This window comes from Apus apus, chromosome 3, assembly GCF_020740795.1.
Source record: "Apus apus isolate bApuApu2 chromosome 3, bApuApu2.pri.cur, whole genome shotgun sequence".
In the NCBI taxonomy this organism is placed as follows: domain Eukaryota; kingdom Metazoa; phylum Chordata; class Aves; order Apodiformes; family Apodidae; genus Apus; species Apus apus.
This window is the reverse complement of record NC_067284.1, coordinates 16,424,817-16,446,948: the sequence shown is the minus strand read 5'-3', so window position 1 is coordinate 16,446,948 and position 22,132 is coordinate 16,424,817. Positions and strand designations below refer to the sequence as shown.

At 38.8% G+C, this 22,132-nt stretch overlaps 1 protein-coding gene across 1 annotated transcript in view; it reads right to left on the bottom strand.

Moving 5' to 3' along the window:
• Positions 1-4,049: 4,049 nt before the first annotated feature.
• Positions 4,050-22,132, bottom strand: part of IMPG1 (interphotoreceptor matrix proteoglycan 1) — a 57,247-nt gene continuing 39,164 nt past the window's right edge. The window contains exons 13-18 of the mRNA XM_051613940.1: positions 12,940-13,502; positions 11,940-12,159; positions 7,002-7,212; positions 4,718-4,894; positions 4,439-4,620; positions 4,050-4,128 (exon numbers count right to left, since the gene is read on the bottom strand). Coding sequence (XP_051469900.1) covers positions 4,097-4,128; positions 4,439-4,620; positions 4,718-4,894; positions 7,002-7,212; positions 11,940-12,159; positions 12,940-13,502 — 1,385 coding nt within the window. The 3' untranslated portion in view covers positions 4,050-4,096. The remainder of the gene's footprint in view (positions 4,129-4,438; positions 4,621-4,717; positions 4,895-7,001; positions 7,213-11,939; positions 12,160-12,939; positions 13,503-22,132) is intronic.

Below are 22,132 nucleotides of genomic sequence, written 5' to 3'. Positions count from 1 at the left end.
TTTCACTTTCCTTGCTCTTTCATTTCCAACTGTAGCTTTGCATCATTTATAAAATAATGTGATGTGTCTTGGGTGAGATTAAATACCAGTTCAATTCCCTGTGAAATTTTCAAGTAAATAGTTTTATTATATTTTATTGAAATACAAAAGGCTTACATCCAGCAAATATATTTGGTAATTAATAGTTGAGAGTGATAAATACAGTCTTGAATAATCATAGTTAAAATATACTTTTTAATATTTCTTCTTTATTAATCTGACTAGTGATAACTAGTATGAATTAAAATATGCTAAACACATACAAAAATACATTTGTAATGGAAAAACCCGGAATGCTTTCAGCATTCCTAATGCATTCTTAACTTACATGAGCAGTAGTGAAAAGCTAACATTGACAGGAATGGCTCCCAGTGCCCTGCAAGAAGTATTTTTATAGTAGAGTTTTATTCTTAAGTGTTACTGTGTAAAACCACATCTTAGGTTTCTTCTTTTTCTTTTTTTTTTTTTCCTCCCTAGTTAAATAAACTAAGTAAAAATACTATTTCAGCTGTAGAAACTCAACCTTATATTCTTGGTGCATTGCCTTCATTTGTACACAATCACCAGTTTTGGTGGTTTTGCAGGCAAATCTGTTTGTGCAGTTCATTGTTTAGAATTCGTAAACAGTTCTTTTGAGCATACATAAGGTAAAGTTCAGTCTTTGCTGTGATAACTGTGGTGTGAAGTAAAAAGAATTGTCACTAAAATCAGCTACTATGCTGAAAACATGCAAGTTTGACACCTGAATGAGGATCTGTCATCCAGTATAGTCATGAACTTTGTAGAAGCTCAGTTTGAGCTGTAAGTACAACTTCTGGTATGCACCAAGCAGCAAACAGTGCCTCAATATTATACAACACTGGTGCAGCATATAAATATATATATGTGTGTGTGTGTATATATATATATACACACTCAAGAAAAAGATGTTCAAGGTAAAGTAATCCTCAGATGTAAATCAGGATTGCAGATCCATAGAGCATAAATTACTAAGCCTACAAAGTACTTTACGGCCACCCACTGTCTGCTTGTATTTCTTCTACAAAGACTAGTAGTGGCCTCAAAATGATTTGTCTGTGCACTGAGTTCAGAGTGTACCTGGTTATGCATGACTCTCTGACCTACTTGCTTGTGCATATAAATCTCATGTTCTGAAAAGATGATCCTGCAGGTATTGTGCCTCAGCAAAAGTCTGAAGATGAGACAGCTTAACTGCCACTAGAAATTAAGCAGTGAAGTGTCTATGTACATATGTATACATTATGTGTTTATTAGCAGAAAAATAAGAATCTCATGTTCATAGAAACCATTTAAAAAATGAATCCTGTGTCATTTGCAATGTGAGCATTGTAGGGAGAGAATGAAAATATTCACACATGCTTTTCATAGGGTTCTGATTTCCATGTTTGCCACTTATATCAGTGTGTAAGAAAGGTTAATAAAAGGGCATAGAAACACAGTAAAGTTTCACCAACATTTTTTATCAGAATGGTTGTGACATGAGATACTGAGAAAAGTAACTTCTCAGCAAAATCTGTTTCTAGCACTCAGCTCTTCAGCAGAAACACAATTAAGATGTATAAGCACTGGCTGCTTAATGCATGCATCTTAGCAGTGGTGACTTCTTGCAAGGCAAATTTTAGACTTGGTCAACTTGGTCAGGTTGTTTTTCTTTAATAAAACAATTTGTTTACTGGGCACTGATTTTCCAGCCAGGATATGACATCTTTAGGAAACCTTGATTATTTTTTTTATATGCATAATCAAGCTGAAGTCCAGTCCTGAATAATGCAGAACTTCTGTTTTCAATCCCTGTAAGAGAAACTCTCATAAGACATTTGTAAAGCATTTCTGAATTTCAAAAGGTAGTATTTATCTACTGCTAATAGGCAAGAACTCACTAAAATCTGTTGAGATAATTTCCAGTTCATTGCAAGAACTGAGATAATCCTGAAGTTATTTTACACATTTAAGTCACGGAGCTCAGAGTAAAAACTGTTTTTCCTCCCTAGTGTAACAGTGTTGTGCTTCTGTATGAAATAAACAAGAACCACCAATATCATTTTAATCTGAAGAATGTATTTTTTACGGTAAAATAACTAGAATGCAGGGTGCTACAAAAGAAGCCCTATCTAAAGTACCTACAAGATTTCACAGTTACAGCAAACCTGGGGTAAGAGTCATTGGGATGTTCAGCTTCTATGCATTAAGTGTAAAAGCAGTGACTGTGCCACTAAACTTGTGAATCTGAGAAGCCTGACACCTGGGATTCTCAAACGAAGAGCCCAGCACTCCCACCTCTGTGTATGGTATTTTAGGCTTTATTTCCCCTGTGGTTCTGGTAATGAAACTCTAAATCTCTGGTATTGGCAGGGGAGCTCTAACAGGCTATCTTGTGCTGTTGTATTGTTTTAATCCAAAATACCGTTTGCTTGATGATCCAAGTGACTGGCATGAGGATGAAATAAACAGCAGCCTTTGTTTTCTCCTCAAATATAATTCCAATCATCTTTATTGGAGGCTGAGAGTGAGTTTTTCAGAGGATCATGCTGTCAGTTACTGGTTTTGATAAACAATGATGTATTCAATATACTTCTTAGGGAGAACGTATAATGACTTCTAGGCTTCATTTGAATGACATCAAATGAAGCAGTCTGCTCTTTGTCCATGCCAGTTAGATTCAGTGATATGTAACAAATTATTCTTCCATTCTCTTATCCAGTGCCCCCATGAGAGCTCTGATGTAAACACTAATTTTGAAATTTCATCGGTGAAAAAGTGACCCAAACCACCTCATATTTTTCTTTCAAACCCATTTTTATTTTGTGGTTGCCTCACTTCTCACTAAATTAATTTCCTTAACTAGGTCTTGAGAGGAACTTTCTCAGTATAGTTTTGACAATTCAAACAGGGTCTGGAATGACACAGACCTGGTTTTCTCTCACAGATGTGCCGTTTTGTTCCTGTCATGAAACATTTAATGTTTTTGTAAGTAGTAATTTTAAGTATTTCAACTAGTATGAAAGTTTATTGGTCTGCAGTTATCCACAGGCACATTCCTTTTAAGCTGGGTGTAAAATAGTAATTGCAAAAGTCTGTGCACTTGTTTGTATCAGCAGTGAAACCAGTTTGTTCTGGAGCTTTTCTGAACTGCTGCTCCCTGCTGACTTGTCAACGGTATCGCTGCCTTCCCTTCCCCCCACTTGTCAGCTCAGTGTGTCACCTCGAGGACCTGAAGAAACCAGACCTGGGCAGGAATCCTCTGTTTGATGAAGATCAGTGAAAATAAATCTTTCTTTATGGTATAATTACTGGTTCTCTATGTACTTAGCAATGTACTGGCTCAAGCCCAAGGTCCACATGGCCCCGTAAGCTGTCCCCCACAGGATGTCCCTAGTGCCAGGGTCATCCTGTACTGCTTTCTCCCCCAATAATAATGGTACTAACAGTTCTTTTTGTTCCTCGTTGGGCTGTGATTCAGAAAAATGAAAATGGCAAAGTAAAAGCTTTTTGTCTGCCTTTCAAAACAGCTTACTCAGATACGTCAGAATTAAGAGACAGTCTGGCAGTTTGAGAGAATTTTTTGCCTCAGCTTTTCTAATCCCCCCCCCCGCCCAAAGATACAAGAGGTTTCAAGTTGAAAAACATTATTTAATGTTTGACAGATGAGCAGAAAGAATTCTGCTTGAATTAGAATTTCAAATTGTTCAAACTCTATAAAGCTTAAACAGGCACAAATTATTTTTGCGTTCTCTATGTTGCTTTTTCATTTTAGGTATTCCTTCTTCCTTCATGTGTTTCAGTGACTGCCACATTAGCAAATGAGTATACAGAATGGAACTTTGCATAAATGCACTTAAGGAGGGAGAGGTGGTGTTGTCATATCAAGCATCCAAAGAAAAATAAGATTTTATTTGTGTGGAATTAGTACAAAGAGGCTTCCTCGTAACACTGACAAACAGGAATCTCAACAGGTTTTTAAAGCTCTTGAAAATAGTTACAAACCTTGGTTTTGTCTGGCAGATACTGGAAATGAAGAATTTTGGAGACTAACTTGTCAATCTTGGCTTTGTAAACTGATCTGGTGACCTAGGAAGGAAGGAAAGGGAAGTGGAAGACAATAGATTAATTATATAAGTAAATCAGAAAAAGCACTCAGCTAGGATGGACCATCAAAGCCATGCAAAAGAGCTGTAAGAAAAACAGTTCTACAATATGAAACCTACACAGCAGAAGTGGAAACCAAATAAATGAGTTAGTCTTTTTAGTTCTGAAATTGCCAAGCAAGAGATAAGAATCACATCTGAATCAGTTGTAGAGTTAATATGTGAAGATGGACCTGTTATTTGAGGTGGGACCACATTTTGAGGGGTAAGAAAAGCATTTCCATGCGTTTTACCTCCAGGCTGAATTGTGTTCTCAAGTTCCTGTAATGCTTCATGATCAGTGATCTCTGAGGAACTGACACAAGCACTTACACTACATGCCGTGTGACAAAAGCTAGTTATGGGTTCATCATGTTCAAAAGCAGGATTAATCCTTACAGCGTTTTCTGGATTGCAGCTGTTGAGAGCAGAACTTCTACAATGCAGAACATTTTTGTTTAGGTAAGATTTTATATTGCCAAAGAAAAATGAAATCTTTTGAAATGTGAAGAAAAAGATTGTGAGCAGCTTACTGCAAATTAGGGTTTCTTTTGCTTTTTCTTCTCAACTTAATCATTAAAATGATGAAAAGAAAGCCAAGGCTTAGTAAGCCAAGAGTGAGAGGTTTAAAAATGAAGGGCTGTGTGGGTTCTGGTGCAAATTTTGCACAGCGCTGTCCTCGGTAAAGCTTGTGTCTACGTGCAGGGCATCTGAAATAGGGACAGGAAGAGAAAAATACACAGAACTTGAAGGCAGAAAATACAGAGTACCTCAAATGAAAACAAAGGAAAATCTGCAATTGAACACATTATTCCCAAAACAATGAATGGATATTTGCCTGTATGAAATAATGTGATTGAGAATCACATAATAAGCTTAGATTCATGAGAATGAGTGTTAAATAAAAGACACTGATAAATTCTTTGCCAACCTACAAATTGTAAGGAACTTAGGCATTTGGAACATGTCTGACATATCTTCACAGGTGAAGCTGAAATAATCTTTATGGTTTAGAACCTTAGAAGTTCAGGTGTGTTCTGGGTTAATGTCTAAACACATTTTTAAGCCTATATGCTGTTTATTGCTGATGGTCTGAAATAAGAGGTCTACTGCAAATAGCTCCCTTTGCAAATGGCTCCTTCTAAAGCAGGGGAGAAGACTGCAATATTTTATGAGAACACTGAGGTTCCAGTTAGTAGAAAGACTGGTGTGGTTCCGAGTAAATTCACAAGCAAAACATCCGCTTAACTACAGAAAAAATTAGTCCCTTATTTCCTCTCTGCAGGCTCTACAAGTTTTTTGTTTGTAGCTTGCTATAAATGACAACAAGTTTCATTTACTATCTTCAATAGTTTTATCATTCAAAATGGTGTTTTGGTTATTTCTGTACATCAAGTCAGAGCTTTTCTAAAATGGAAAGGTATTTTACTTGGTGTGTTGGTCTTGTTGACAACGATCTCTTCAGCTCCCAGGCTGATTGCTGGTACAAAAATCCTGCAGCTGCCCTACTGAGACTCCACAAGTCAGGAATTTAGCAGGAACTGTGGTGAATTCTATTATCATTTTTGTGACACCCACTGTAGAAAATGAGTTATGGCATTTATGTTGTTACAGTGAAATTATCATATGAATAATTTGCTCACTAGTCTTTTTTTTTTTTTTAATCCTAAATACACTAAAAGATGTATGACTAACTTAGTAAAGTCAACATAAAGAGAGAATAAACAAGTGCAAGAATTGTAACTTGTCTCTTGCTTGTACATGTGGCTGCTTAGCTGCCGTGTGCCAGTTTGCTCTAGAGTTTCACATGATATTTTGCACAATCTAGTCTTAAAATGAGATGAAACCTGATACTTTTGAAAGAAAACTAATATGTGGAAGTACTGTGGTCATTCTCAATATCATCTTAACATAATTTCATGTAAAATCCTTATGGAATGTGTTTGCCATTACGTGGAGCTGCTCATCTTCAAGTCTTTCTCAGAAAGCCCTGAAAGCACCTCAGCCTTCATGTGCCTTATTGGGTGGTCTGGAATCAGAATAGTGTTCATAGGTGTGTTTATAAGAATATAGATTTCCTTTTTAATACAACTTAGAAAAAAAAAAATATTCTTAAAATGCTACTGTGTAATCAATAGCAAAAACATGTGTGTTATTTCATTTTTCCAGGATGTATTTGGGAATCTGAGAAGAATGCATGGCTTTGTATATCATCTCTGCCAGTGATGCTGAATTTATAATAAATTTCTAAGGTATCTCTAAAAAAATAACTTCATCATGATGTTCTACATGTATCAACAGATCAAAGTGGAATAGAGGAAATGGCCTGAAGTTGTGTCAGGGAAGGTTCAGATTGGACATTAGGAAAAATTTCTTTACTGAAAGAGTGGTCAGGCAGTGGAACAGTCTGCCCAGGGAGGTGGTGGAGTCACCAGTCTTGGAGGTATTCAGGAAATGTCTCAGTGTGGCACTTCAAGACATGCTTTAGTGGGCATGGTGGGTGGTGGTGTGTGGTGGGTTTGTTGGTTTGTGTTCCATTTTTTGGGTTTGTTTTGTTGTGGGTGGACAGTTGGACTTGGTGATCTTAGAGGTCTTTTCCAACCACAATGATTCTGTGATTCGCTGATTTATCCATGGTGAGACTATTTATACTGAAGAAGGGCACTGCAGTGTAGCTTACGAGTACCTGAATGTTGAGGCCTTGGTTTATTAGCATTGTTTATGCAGTTGAAAAGTATATTTGCAGCCCCACTTGTTCATGTAGTAGCCAAGTCAGGGGTCCATTAACAGAATTCATGTTAAGCACCGTGTATTTACCTGCAGACAGCTCCTCTTCCTGGAACTAACTCACATTTCCCACCGTTGACACAAAGATGGGGTTCCAGCTCACACAGGCTCTGACAAGGCAACCCGTCTTGGCTTGTGTAACCAGGTTTACAAAGGCAGTCAGCTTCCTTTGTCTCCTCGTTAATTATGCATTCAGAAAGCTCGTCACACGCCATGAATTTGCATGGGTCTGCCTGATCAGCTGTAAAGGATGGATAAATCATTAACTGATGCATTACCCCAAAGTAACTTGGCAGGCTTTGTGGCAGCTAGAGAAAACAATTCACATTCACTGGCCTGCTACTTGTGCATGTTAATAGGAGGCTATAGCCTAGCATAAACAGACACGCATCCTTCTCATTGTAGATGACACAGCAAGCATGCAAGCTTATTTTTACTTGTACATTTTTTTGCCCCATCACTGTGACTTCATTTTCATCTCACTGAGAAGGTTTTTCACATTTGAATATTTTGATCCTTTTTTTACTCTAAGTGCTATGTGGATACTGTGCTAAAGCCTTGTGTATGTGTAAGAAGTAGTTTTGGCTGCAATAATCTTAAATAATTAATTTAGGACATGAATGGGGAGAAAATTAGATTATTAAACACTGCACAATAGTAAAGGGACTGCAACCTGGAAATACTGGGACTGTCTAGAGAAAATATGTACTTGCAGGGCTTTTTTGGAAGCTATGTGTTAAACTGAAAGAGGGGAAATTTAGGTTAGACACCAGGAAGAAATTCTTCACCATGAGGGCAGTAAGGCACTGGAATAGGTTGCCCAGAGAGGCTGTGGACGCCTCCTCCCTGGAGGTGTTTAAGGCCATGTTGGATGAGGCTTGTGCAGCCTGGTCTAGTGTGAGGTGTCCCTGCTCGTAGCAGGGAGGTCAGAACCTGACGATCTTTAAGGTCCTTTCCAACATTAACCCTTCTATGATCAGGAAAACTTGATTGTTGTTTTTTTGGTGTGTGGGTTTGGTTTTTTTTTTTAATATTAGTAAGTGATGCTTCTATGAGGTTACAGGGAAATGAGTCTGCTCACATTCACTGGAAGGCTCAAATCAGAGACAGATTAAAGTGATAACTTCACCTGTCACACAACTCTACCCCATTCCTACTCTGATTCTAGAAATGACAAAAAAGACCTAAATGGAGTCACTTTAGCCCAGTGCTCAGCCCAGCCGTGTGCTGACGGGGTGGTGAGGGGAGGGACTGCACCCACCAATTTTGTCGTGTGGAGACAGTTTCCTGCATCCTATGGGGAAAAGCCCTTACACAGAAGGCAAAAGATGAGAAGCAGACCAGGGATACAAACTCTGATCTTGCCACCAAACACTTCAATAAGATGTGGGAATCCAGAAAGGAAAAAATACATGAGTGTAGAAAAAAAACAGTCTCTTTTAGTTATGTGGGCTTAACACTTCTCCAGAAGGAAAATCTGTAGTTTAAAAAGAAGATTTGTACTGGCTATTGCAGCTATCTGCTGTAGGTACAATCTGGGCTGAGAATTTTCTTCCAGAGCCACTTCATGGCCCTAGATGCTCCATAATACTAATTTCAATGAGAGATGGGAATCACACTCTTTATAGCAGTACTGGGAATCTCAGGCACACATCAGGATATGCTTAACTGGTAGAAATTAATCCAGAAGAGCTTTTAACCCCTCTGTAATTCCTTGTCTAGTTCATTTGCCCTGTGATAGGGCAAAGGGCAATGGATGCAAACCAGAGCACAGAAGTTCCTCCTCAACATTAGGAAAAACTTCTTTACTGTGAGGGTGACAGAGCACTGGAACAGGCTGACCAGAGAGGTTGTGAAGTCTCCTCTGGACACTTTCAAGACTCATCTGGATGCACTTCTGTGTGACCTGCCCTCGGTGGTCCTGCTCTGGCATGGGGGTTGGACTCCATGATCTCCAGAGGTCTCTTCCAACCCCTGACATTTTGTGATTCTGCGATTTATTTTTTTTTTTTTTTTTTTTTTTTTACTTAAAGAGTAGTGAGCTTTAGGGTGCTCAGTTTCCCTTTGATATTTGCAATGTGGATGTTAATTTCGGATCTACTTTGTTCCTGGACTGTAAACGTACGTCCATGTGAACTCTAACAGCAATCATCAGAGCAAGGTAACTATTGTCAGGCAAGCTCTTGCTTACATGAAAAACAAACCAAAACAAAGCATTCCAGGTATTTTTCTCTGGTTGTTGATATTACTGATTCGGAATTACAAAGTTTAGTCTTTAATGAAACAAAAAACAAGTGGCAAATCAAAAGGGGTTATTAGTTCTTACAGATTCTCTTCTTATCCCACACAGAATTGCACTCCAAGCAAGAACATAACACTTCTGAGGGAAAAATGGTTAATGAAAGAGTTTATGTGATTGACTAATTGATTATAAGAGCAACAGCTGCATAGCTCTGTGTCTTCTAAAAGTCTATCCCCAGTTTTGATGGTCACAGTTTACCCTCATAACAGTTGAAACAAAGGTTTATGCTACTACAAAGGAGGTGCAGGCTCTGCCTATGGGCTTTGTGGAGCGGCCCTGCAGTTTTCAGAAGCTAAAAGGTCTCAGGGCATTTCTGTTTGACAAGTAAAGCTCAGCACGAGCATTTTGCTGGGTTAGAGGATCTTTTTTTGAGGTAATATTTCATTTCCCTTAACAAAGTGTTGGGCTATGTACCTGCCTCAGTTAGTCATCTTTCCTGTATTCGATTTGGTTAGATTATAAAAAAACCCACCACAACAAAACAAAAAACCAAAACAAAAACCCCATATCACCAATAAACAAAACCAAAAAGAAAACAACAAACCAAACAAAAAAACCCAACCCAGACCAAAGAAAAAACCCAACCAAAAAAAAGCATGCAGGCATTTAAAAAAGCCACCTCTTTAATTCTTCATGGTATTATTTATGACTGCCAGCCGGCCCCATTTGCAGCTGCTGAGTCTTGGTACTTACTTTGGACTGTCAGCTCTCAGCAGTGTTTCAGTGTGGTGTAACGTTACTGCCACTAGATGGCTCTTACTTTCATAACACATGGGAACTTGGTTAAATTACCTTAATTTACTAAAGTCTTTGGGGCTTGTTTGTTAGTTTGTTGGGGTTTTTTTCTGAAGTGAAAAGACAATAGGGCTTTGAAACAGCTGTATAGGTATGGCTGAGCTCTTGGAGCAAGTCCAGACGAGGGCCATGAAGATGATCCAAGGGCTGGAACACCTCTGCTACGAAGACAGGCTGAGAGAGATGGGGCTGTCCAGCCTGGAGAAGGCTCTGGGGAGAAGTTATAGTGGCCTTCCAGTTCCTGAAGGGGCTACAGGAAAGCTGCAGAGGGTCTTTTTACCAGAGAATGTCGTGATAGGATGAGGGGGAATGGCTTTAAACTGGAAAAGGGGATATTTAGGTTAGATGTCAGGAAGAAATAATATCCTGTGAGGGTGGTGAGACACTGCAACTGTCCAGAGAAGTCGTGGCTGCTGCATCCTTGGAAGTGTTCAAGGCCAGGCTGGATGGGGCTTTGAGCAACCTGGTCTAGTGGGAGGTGTCCCTGCTCATGCGGGGGGCTTGGAACCAGATGGTCTTTAAGGTCCCTTCCAACCCAAACCACTCTATGTTTCTATGTATATACTGGCTTTCTAAATATAGTTTCTTCTGTGTTTACATTTTACTACTGCTCATAAGCCTTGAAAGAACAGCCCTCTCAGCAAACTCATAATATGCCTTTCTTGAATTAATACTGAAATATCACATCAGTAAAGCAACTGATACAGATGAAGATGAAATATTTTGAGTATTTTCTGTGTTTGCATTTTAGTGACTTGTTCATTTTAATTTTTATTTAATGGAAGTTTACTACTGAAGCAGAGAATGTGAGGGAGCCCAAAGTTCACTCTTTCTAGAGAACTCATTTGTTACTTTATTAAGCAAAACACCATTTTACCACAGCAGTGTTTGAAGTTTAAATGCTGTGATTTTGTTAACTTTCTTTACCACACACGACTTATGCTCTTAGTGGCCACGAGGTTACAGAAAATGAAAACACATTAGAAACCTCCTCCATGAATTGTAAAAGTTTTGGGGTTTTTTTTGGTGTGGTTGTTGTTTTGTTTTGTTTTGTTCTGGAACTGTCAGATATGTGTATGTAAGAAGGCAGCTTAACCAAAAGTGCTAAAGACATCTGCATGCTAAGGCATTGGCATTGTTCTGCTCCATGCCAAGGAAATTAAATTCAGCCCTGAAATAATTACCAGAACCTGAAAATAGATCCAGGTTTTGATTTTATAAACCAATGTGGTTTTTGAAAACTTTAAGCTTCCAACAATACAGCAGTGTCCAGATATGTTGTTACTGACTTTTACTGTTTTAACAAAGATTACAGACTTATGTGAAAGGCATTAAATCAGGAGGGATTCTGGAATTAAAAATCTATGGAGGGCTACATATAGTAATGCTCAGGTCAGTGATTATCTGTAGAATTCAATTATACCTAGAAATTATCTCCTTCAGTCTTTACCTCTGTGGCCCTTTAAAAATAGATTCAATGATGCTCTGAACTATGCTTTACTTACAACTTTACAAAAATAATCAGAAATTATGTTTACATATGAAGTTGCAATATTTGCATAAATCACTCCTGTAAACTGCACATAAACATTATTTGTACCTGTCTTCACCCAGGCCTTATTCTAGAGCATTTTTAGTTTCTTATATTTGGCTCGGAAGAGCAGCTGGTGTACACACAGAAACCAACACCCCCACCCAGATGTCTGCAGGTAATTTGCTACATCTTGGATTTTCTCATTACTCCTGATCACTGGGACTTTATTGCTAATATAGTTAATTCCAAACCAGTAATACTTCTGAAGCTGTAACAATCTGGAAAAGATTATTTGCTTGGTTTTGATTTTGCACATAGATTGTTAATGCAATCTTACCTGGCTCAATATCCAGGGAGTAGCTGTCAATCTCCAAATTGAGGTGTTGGGCTGCAGCATCACAGAATTCTTCCAAAACACAGTGTACTGCTTCTGTGATATTGTATGGCACTGTCCTGGCAAATTTCATTTTGCTATTCACTATCAGACTTCCATTCCTGAAGTTAAGTATTTCCAGGTGCTTGAAGCCCGTAAGGTTGGACTGAAGGTATGGAAGTAGCTGCAAAGAGAAAGTTGCCTTTATTTTAACTTGCTGTCAATGTCTACCTGCTATTAATTCTCTTACAGTCACTTTTCATTATCAAGTACACACATCTCACACTTATTTCTCTGAATTCAATACAATTGCTAAACTTCACCACCAAATTAACTTTTCTATTTAGCACTATCTTCTTCTGGACTTTTACATCTTTCTCAATAATGTATTGAGATTGATGGGCAGCAATTTCCTCTGTAATGAAATGCACAGCAATTGGGGGGTTTATTCATCTGGAAGAAAAAAAATTCACCTCACTCAAAAGCCAGCTTTAATTATTTTCAAACATTCAATCCAAGTAGTTTAGAGCATAATATAATAGGCATGTTACTGAGCTGCCCTGCTGCCCTATTGTACCCATAGAGAAAATCCATACCTAATCACATTCCCCCTGCTAAGCTATGATGTATTTTCAAAGGCCTATTTTTAAATCCAGCATGTAGACACAAGCCTTAGATGTAATCAGCACTGCTACACTGCTGACGTGAATCTAGGAAAAAGCCAAACAAATTACATGCCAAGCATATACCTGGAGTCTCTTGAACAACTGAAAACTTTCATCAGTTACTTAATAAAAATCCTCATGCCCTGACAGCATTCCAGGCTTATGGGTACTTTAAAAATACAGCTTATCAGCCTGATTTATAGCAGGGTCTGATATTGTTAAAATACTGTGCTCTTCAGTGTAGTTCTTTAAACTGTGCCCAACTACTGTATATGTTGTTCAAGTTGATTCTCACCCACCAATTGCATGAACTGTTGTTCTAGAGCTTTGTATTCTGGCGAACTCCTATTGAAGAGGTCATCAGAAAAATGCATGTTGGTGACCCTCAGGCTGAAGAAAACCACTAACTCTTTGCCTTTGGCTGCAGTTGTCATGGAGCTGGTAGTTACATACTTCAGCGTGGGAACTGGGGTGGCTTTTGCAGGCTCGGTGGTCAGCACTGAGATATAACCACTGCCATGCTCCACTTCGTCAAGTGCTGCTGTGCTCATCACATCGATGTCATCTAACTCAGCAGCAATATCCTGCACTCCTGCCCCAGTGCCCTCAGGAGGAAGGCTCTCAGATGCTGGCACCAAGGAGTCTGGTACTTCAAGGGACTCTTGGATGATCTCGGGCTGGCTGTCGGGTGGGCTGGTTGCTGCAGGGAGTGGGGCTGGTGGTGCTGCATCTGTAAGGATAACTTCGGGCTGCACGGTGGAGAGGTGACTTGAACCAATAAAGAAAGGCAATGTTTTGTAAATGCTGTCTGTAACTAAAATGTCATCGCCTGATGATTCTGGTTCATCCATGATCTTAACAGCTGCAGAAAAACAGGGGAAAAACAAAGAGTTCTTTTGAAAAGCAAGCATAACAGGCATGGAAACAAGACACATTGTATTTCCACTAACGCAGTTTTAAAACCAAGTTTTACCACCACCTAAAGAAAAAAATGTTATTTTCGTCCTTAAAGAACAACTGCTGGAATAAAACACTTCCTCCGTGTATTTGAGTAATGTAATTTCTGTGGGTGCTGTGTTTAAATAATAATTACACTTGGTAAGTATTTCAAGAGCCATTTGAAAGCACATTCTAGTTTTGAAGGTACATAACTACCCTGACAGTTTTTTATTGACTGAAAAAGCAGATCACATCTTTGAGCCGTCTGCTGAGGTCAGCTGCACACGGGAGTCATTCTGATCCCCTCTGTGAGAGGGCAAAGCTGTTATTTACCAGTCATCGTAACATATGGTTAAGAAAAACAGTACAGCCTCTTCAGATGCAAAGGTGCAAATCAACTGTGTTGGTTTACCTAAAAGACAGTAGCACCAGTGAAAACAAATTCAGATCCTAAGACATCATCTGCTACACCTGAAGGAGCCATTTGACCCAGAGACTCTCTGAACTTGGCTTGCAGCTCCTTGGCCACAAGGACTTCACTGGCAATTATGGTCTCCAAGCAATGGACATCAACCCAAGCTGACAATCTTGTTCTTTTCCAGTGACATATTTATGTGGGCTCTTCACGTGGGGCATCCCCCGGCAGATAAAATCACTTAACAGCTGATAGGAAAGCAGTTTTCTCCAATTGATGACTCTTCCATTCCCCAAATGATCATAGAATCATAGGGCTTGGAAAGGATGTTTGAAGATCATCGAGCCATATCCCCCTGATCTTTAAGGTCCTTTCTGACCCAAACCATTCCATGTTTCTAGGAATTTCCTTCCAGTGGCCAATGAAAGTACTAAAAGAGAGCAAACTTTTGCATCGGGAGTGACCTTGACTGAAGGAGATGGCAACTATCCTGTCCACGACATAGGAGTTGCACAAGGATGTTTTTTGTACCCCTTTCCATTTCCTTGCTTCTAAATGAATGAGGCTCAGTCATTTGCTTCATATGTTGCTGTTTTTAGGAACAAATGTATATTTCCAGAAAAAAAAAAAAAGAAAAAAAAAGCTTAATACAAGACAGCTGTCTGTTTTCTTGACACTGTTAATTTACAGCACATACTAGCTCTTTGCTCCCTCCTGAAGATGCAATGTCTTGGTCTAATGTGGATTATTTTCTGTATAGTTACACATAGCCCCATTCTGCTAAGCTGAATTTTTTTAAAAAGGCAGACACTCACTCCATTGTGTCCTGGTTCAACACTGCCAGCAGAGCAGTGTGAAAGGCCAGTGAGTTTTACACTGGAATACCAGTAACCTCCTGTTACTGGAGTGTTCTTCCTCCCACCCTCAGTTCTAAGGTTTTCTATTTGTTCCAAGTGTTTCACATGCCTTGGCTAAGGGAAGAATCAGTTGTGTTTTTTTTTTCGTCTGTTCTGCAGTGAACATCTAGAAAAAAATTCCAAAAATAATATGGATACTCTGAAGCAAAACTCCTCAGATAAAGCAGCCTGGAAGGATCATTACTGCATCTGCTTCTGTTTATGCAGGCACTATATCAGTAACAAGTGCAAATGTTATTCTGTTACAAATAAACCTGTCTGAAAGCACAATGTCTTTTAAGACTGTTTTTAACAGGTATTGAGTAACAGAAGCTGACTGTATTTCAGCAAGGTGCTGAGGAACACCAGGCACATTCTTGCTAGAGCAGAGTTTATCACAGCAGCAGTGCAGGGATAACCAGGGAAAGACGTTTTACCCACTGGCTGCCCTTTGGATGCACAAAATCTTGCAAGTTTGCAAGGCAACTGCCTGCAAGATGCACCCCTTCTTTTGCAGACCGGGTTATTAGCTACTGTTACATGTTCCTGCAGGATTTCCCTGTTATCTTACAGCTCACATCATCAAAGACAGTTCCCAAACTGTCCTGGACAGCTGCTGCTGATGGACAAACATTATGTTATACTTTGGCAAATAGGAACAAATCAGCAGGAGCTCTCTGCTGCTATGGTTTTCTGGACACCAGGTTTGAGGGGAGGCAGTGGCAAGGCAGTGGCATGCCACAGGGAGTGCCTGTTTTGCTCTTAACGCTAGCTGGCTGATGGTAAGTTACTGAAGATAACTCATCTCTGTCAATATTTAGTATCCCTTTCCCATATTGCACAAGGCAAATTTCTATAGTTAATTTTGTTGCCTCCATCTGCATGCATGAAAACATTTTCCTTCAAGTGCCTCATTTTAACTGGCAGAATATTTGCAAACCAGAAGGATCTAAATGAAAAAAAAAAAAAATCCAACTTGGTAAGAGGCTTCATTTCACGTATTTTGGGTTTGATATTTAGGGTCAAGTTCTAATCCCATACTAATCAGCAGTGAACTCACTGAAATCAATGGAACTGTGGTAGCATAAAACTTGAGCAAATGAGATCAGGATATTTGGATTTGCCCTGAGGATCAGGAGTGCCCAGTTCTATGGCCTTTAGGGGAAAAGTCTTCTGCCAGATTATAAGTAGTTCCTCACCTTCCATGTGATGAGCAGTTCCCACCTCCCTCCCACAGTCCCAGTGGCTGCTCATGACCAGTGTACAAAATAACAATCGAGCTTAGAGTACTGGTGATTCTGGAAAATTCTCTTTAATACACTGCTCATATGAAGCATCTGTGTTGGATGGGATGCAGAACAAGACTAAGTGCTGCAGTCTCCTTTACTACAAGGCCAGACTGTGGTGATCTGGAAACACAACAAACACCACAAAGGATGCAGCAAATCCCTATTTAGACTAGCACAGTTGTGCAGTCTCCTTTTATTTTTTTCTGATACATAATATGCACTGCTAACAGTATAATACAAGGGCTACAGTCTTAATCTCTCCAGTCCTAGAGTAGCCAAAAGAGAATAGCTGAGTGCTGTGAGGAACCTGGGGTTTTGCATGCTGCATGTAACCCCAAATGCTGCACCACGGCTTCATGCCCTCACACTTCATTGCGAACTTGAGATGTTTTACTCTGGTCATGTCCTCCTGTTTCTTGTGTAATCAAGGATAAGGACAGATTAGAAAAACAAAGCCTAGTGATCTCTGTTTACAAAGCTCTTGCTGTTACTTGTTACGCTAATAAGGAGTGAGAGTCACTTATTAGTTAAGGGAACTCAGAACAGATTTCTTAGCATTAGTGCTTGAGGCATTAATGCAGGATCATCTACTGATGGGATGAACCTACAGCTCCACAGAGCATCCTTCTCCCAGCATGGCAACATGAGATCATGATGCTATCTGTTAGGCAGATCATATTTTAGAAAGAGGTTACTACAAGAGAAATAAGTACTGAAATAGCCTGAAATTGCAGCAAGTTTTAAGCAAAATAACCATATATGTATTAAGCATTTGGCATATAGGTTCGTATACGCGTTTATACATATATAGTCAATACATAAAGGTCTTCTGGCATCATCTCATTAGAAGCAAAGTAACTTAAAAGAACTTGAGGGCATATGAAGATGATGTCTGTGCATGTATCACCAGTTTTCATAAGGGGTCAATTCTTATCACTCACTCTCTCTCCAGTGGAGATGGACAGTGACTGATCACAGAGGTGGTTAGGCCCTTGCAATCTGAAAGTAATAAAGCTAGAAGGCTGCTGAGTCCTTCCCGAAGCACAACACTTGCCACAAACCCAAGGGTGACCGACCCCTTCTGTTGGTTGCACTTTGTCTAACCTGTTACTGCTGCAAGACTCACCTACACAAGTGATGTTGAGATGAGCAGTAAAAAGTTATGCAACTCATTTTGCCAAGACCATGTCTCCATGAGGCTTTGATAAAAATCAATCCTAAGGAGTTAAAAACTATGGATGAATCAAAGAAGATCCAGACATTTGAAATTAGAGAAAAAAAGGGAAAAAAAAAGTCTTTGCATTTAAAATATTTGGTTTATATATGAACCCGATATATATTGTTCTTCAGACTACATTTAAGGAAGAAATTTTGTATTATGAGGGTGGTGGATCACTGGAACAGGTTGTCCAAAGGGGTGGTAGATGCCACATCTCTGGAAACATTCAAGGTCAGGTTGGATGGGGCTCTGAGCAACCTGGTCTGGGTGGAGATGTTCCTGTTCACGGCATAGGGGGTTGGACCAGATGACCCTTAAAGGTCCCTTCCAGCCCAAATTATTCTAAGATTCTACCATTCTATATGCACACACATATATATATATAATTTTGATATAGAACACAAAATACACTTAAACTGGTTCATCAGAAAGCTGTTATTTATAAAAGTTCACTCAGTTTGACTTGCAGATCAGATTTTTACTGCAGAAGGCTAGAAAAAACACAGGCAATTATTTTATGAAACCTCTAAAAGTAAAACCACTGAAGATTTAGATATTCTTGATCTCATAATATTTCATGTCAGCATACACATTTGTCTACAATACTATCATTCAGCTCTAGGGAATGCACAGAGAGCACAAAATAAGATGCTGCACTCAAATATACCCCCAGAGTAACCATCTTGAAGGTTAAACAATGGTATGGAATTAAAAACTGCTGTCAGCAATAAAAAGCACAGCTCTAACTCTCTGGCACCACCTACCCTCTCACAAAGATGTTCACTGAACTCCCCAGATGTTTTTTTTGTTGCATTACATGGACAAGGTGAGACAATATTGTAGTGAAGAGAGTTTTATATCTAAAATTAAACTGCTGTTGGCAAAGATGTGTAAACACTAAATTAAGAGGCAATTTCCTGGGTGCATTTCTATATTAAATCTTTGTAAAAGAGTGCTGCACACAGGCTGAGGGAGTGAAATACATAGGCTTGACTTATCAGAAGAAATCAACTGCCATTTCAACAACTGTATTTTATGTATCTAATTAGCTGGATCTTTTTTATTTTTTTTTCTTTCTTTTCCTTTTTAGTGAGTAAAACCTTCCTGATTGACCAAGAATAAGAAATTATTGTTTGGGAAAAGTCAAAATGTCATGAGACATTTTTCTAGTGGGTTTGCATTAAAAAGCAGGCTCAGAAGTGCATACATGAAGAGGTCCTGGCATTTTGTTTCATTCATGAGGTTAATAAGCCCTGACATTTCCTACTGGCAATAGACAAATTTTTCAAGTCCTCTGACAAATATTCTTCTGTGTATGAAAGTTACAGATTTACAATGTATATGTATACATTTGTATACATGCTGGCTGAAGAAAACACCTAACAAAGGAAAAAGTATGTAATTATGAATTTAGTCCATAATGCAGGGTAAGACTCCTTATGGGCAGCTCTGCTGATATAAGTACCAGATGTACTGGTACAGCAAGTAGCTGGATTCAAATTTGCATATTTTTTTGTGCCTGAATTGCCACAAAATCCCTGGATGCAGGACTGTTGTGTACAAATAAATACATTAAATGCTGAATTTGTCATTGAGGTCTTTCATTTTTAACTAGGGCACAAGTAAGATGAGGATTAAGAGAATTAAGAGATGAGGATCATTAACCTAACGTGTCACAACAAATGTCTCACAGCACATAATTACTAAGTTTGTCTTTTAGCTGTTAAGTGAAGCCAGAAGAGGCAGTGGCTGATGGCTGTCACTCTGCTGCTTGCATGAACTCTCCAGAAGTCAGGTTCAGTGTCCAGTGAAACCAACAGAACTTCTTCTCTAATGAATCCAGTGAACCTCAGTGCACTGGGAGTGAACCCCATCTCTTCATCTCCAGTCCTAAAAATTCTTATTTCTCTTGACCTTTTTTCCTTAACATCCCTGCTGAAACTTTTTGACTAGAGTAATTTTTTATGGAACAGCCTGATTGCTGCAGCTCTAGCTCCACTACTATGTAATGCCCTGCATAACTTTCAGAAGCCTTCCAATTTATTTGGAAGACTTTCACACCTTGTAGCTGGGCTTCATCATCATGTTCTCATCACTAAAGAAAATAAGTATCATTCTGACATGATGTCACAAGAGGAATATTTTCTATCCTAATAAAGTAATGGTAAGTAACTGTATCTTCTCTCATTATTTTCAGAACAATTTGCTTCTACCTGACACTCTGAAAACTAAGAAGATAACATAAAATCTGCAAAATTCAGGTCTGAAAAGCTAAAGAACTGCAGATTTCAGGGTGTTGAACAACTACAGCTTACTAATCTTGTCTGTGTTCATTATGAAAGAATCTTCCAAGGGTGCTTCTTTAGCTGGGCTTCACACACTGACATCAAGGACCACCTTCTGTTTTGGTAACAACTGGACAACCCTGTTTCCTGACTTTTGTGCTTAGCCGAGGCATTTGACCAGGGCAACAGACTCTGTGTTTGATTTGGGATGTTTGCTCCCCAGAAGAGTTATGACATGGCCCTCTCTCACTTTGGGATCTTTACCATGATCCCTTTATTTTTTGGAGGTTAGTAGCATTATGTATTTCTGCAATAACTGAAGAAATAAAACCCAAAGAATTCTTCATTTGTTCCTCAAGGTTCACAAAGATGTACATAACCAAGAACAAAGCCAAGCCCTGGCTACTTTTACTACCCTGCCATTTTCCCCTCAATGCAGCTAATTCTGCCTGAGAGAAGCAGAATGATGCACCTCATATCAGCCTGGCCACCTATAAGCTTCTCACTGATGTAAATTAACTGGTCTTACTCAACTCACACGAAGTTTCGAGTACAGAGAAAGACTTCCCTTTAGAGAAGGTCGGAGGGTTGATATTTTTGTTGATCTCTCCTTGGGAAATGCAAGCTCCCTTAGCCCTCATGTCAGTAGCAAAAGGGAGTGGTATCTGCCTTTAGCAATTTCATGTTTGGTCACTGTACCTTTAAGAGGACTCTGAAATATTGATTTCTTGTAAGATTACAAATTCATTTTTAATTTGATTATCATTTTCACATGCATTGGCCAATGCTTGGCTGAAAAACAGTAATTCAGCTTGCCCTTTTCTGTTTTATTAAGGACTATTTCAATTAGCTATCTGCTAATAGTTTTCTGATTATCCTTTTTGCATGCACTAAATAGATTTTTAATTTTTTTTTTTACTTTTTCTGCTTCAAAATTGCCATTTGAGTATAATAGGTAGGAATACAATTGATATACAGTTAAATGGGCAATGTTACTTGACCTGTGCCAGATTCCTATATTGAGAGACTTGACTGCCAAATTTTAATCACTGTCTGTGGCATTCTCATGTTTCAGCAGTTCTAAGGGATCAAGCATTTCAGAAACACAGAACTACTTTGAACAGCATAGGAATAGTTGGTGTTTAAAGCACCCTGAAGGCTCTGAGTAGCAATGTTTTACTTCATTCTGCACTGAAAATCTGCAATGGAAGTATTGGTGGGAAAGAGACTGGAGAGCAGGCAGTGATAACCTGGGCCTGAACCATCATCCCACTACAATCTCCCCACTGACTTCAGGAGCTGCAGCATCTGGTTAAGGTGACTGTTCTGCCTCTCTAAGGTAAGACTCAGAAAAATCCAGAAAAATCCATTTTCCTCAGCTCTCTTCTGACTACAGCAGAAGAAATGTCAGTATTTCCATATTAATTGCTTTAGGCAGTTAACAGTATTCAGACTCATAATTAAGGGATTATAGAGTTGGTTGTTAAGGCAATATCCCTGTGTTTTATAAGACTATACAGACAAGGTGTGTAAGTAGATAGCTTGTACGGACAGCAGGTTATAGTAGGTTATTTCTGTAACGTGACAAGTCACTTCTACCATTTACAGAACCTTTACTTCATCTGCTACAGAGGTTGCCAGATAAAATCACATTCTAGTGCTCAAGTGCTCTAAGAGTCAGTTTTCTGATCAAAGTCCTCACTGAAGAAATGAGATTAGAATACTCTTGTGAAGTAGGGGAATTAGTAAGTATATTTACAATGAAAACGTGTTTAAAATGCCAAAGGTTACTTCACTATTCTTGTAACCTAGAAGTTCTACGGTATTTGCTACGACAGTAAAATCATATTAAAATATATTTTAAACAAGTAAGATACCATGCTAAACTGAGAAGTCTGGCTTGGTTGGTATTTACATCAATGAATTAAAAAGAGAAGCAAAACTGAGAAGCAGTAAAATTGCCAAAATGGATACACTTCTATAAAGGAATGGAATAAAAGCTGAATAAGAAACTACTCACTTTAAACCTACCTTCAGAAGGATTCATTCCCTCATGACCATTGTTGACTGGTCAACAATTACATTTGGAAAAATTCTTTCAAGAGTTTAAAATAACAGTGTCTATGTGAAAATAACCTAAAGCTTTACAAACACCTGGAAACATAAAGAAGCATCCACCTATATGTTGCAAGTACTCCTGCATGCCACTGTAATGATGTTGGAGCTTCCCAAATGGAGAAACTGGAATACTGATTTTTATTTATTTTACTCAAGATTACTAGAAACAAAATCTGACAGTTTACAATACCTATCTTTAAGAATTGAAAGTAACCACTAAATCCCTGCTTACTTACTTTATTTTTCTCAACTGCATATAGGAAAAAAAAAAACAACACAACACATTTTTGTAGGTGATGGGACCATTAGACAGGTTTGTGGTATGGAAGTT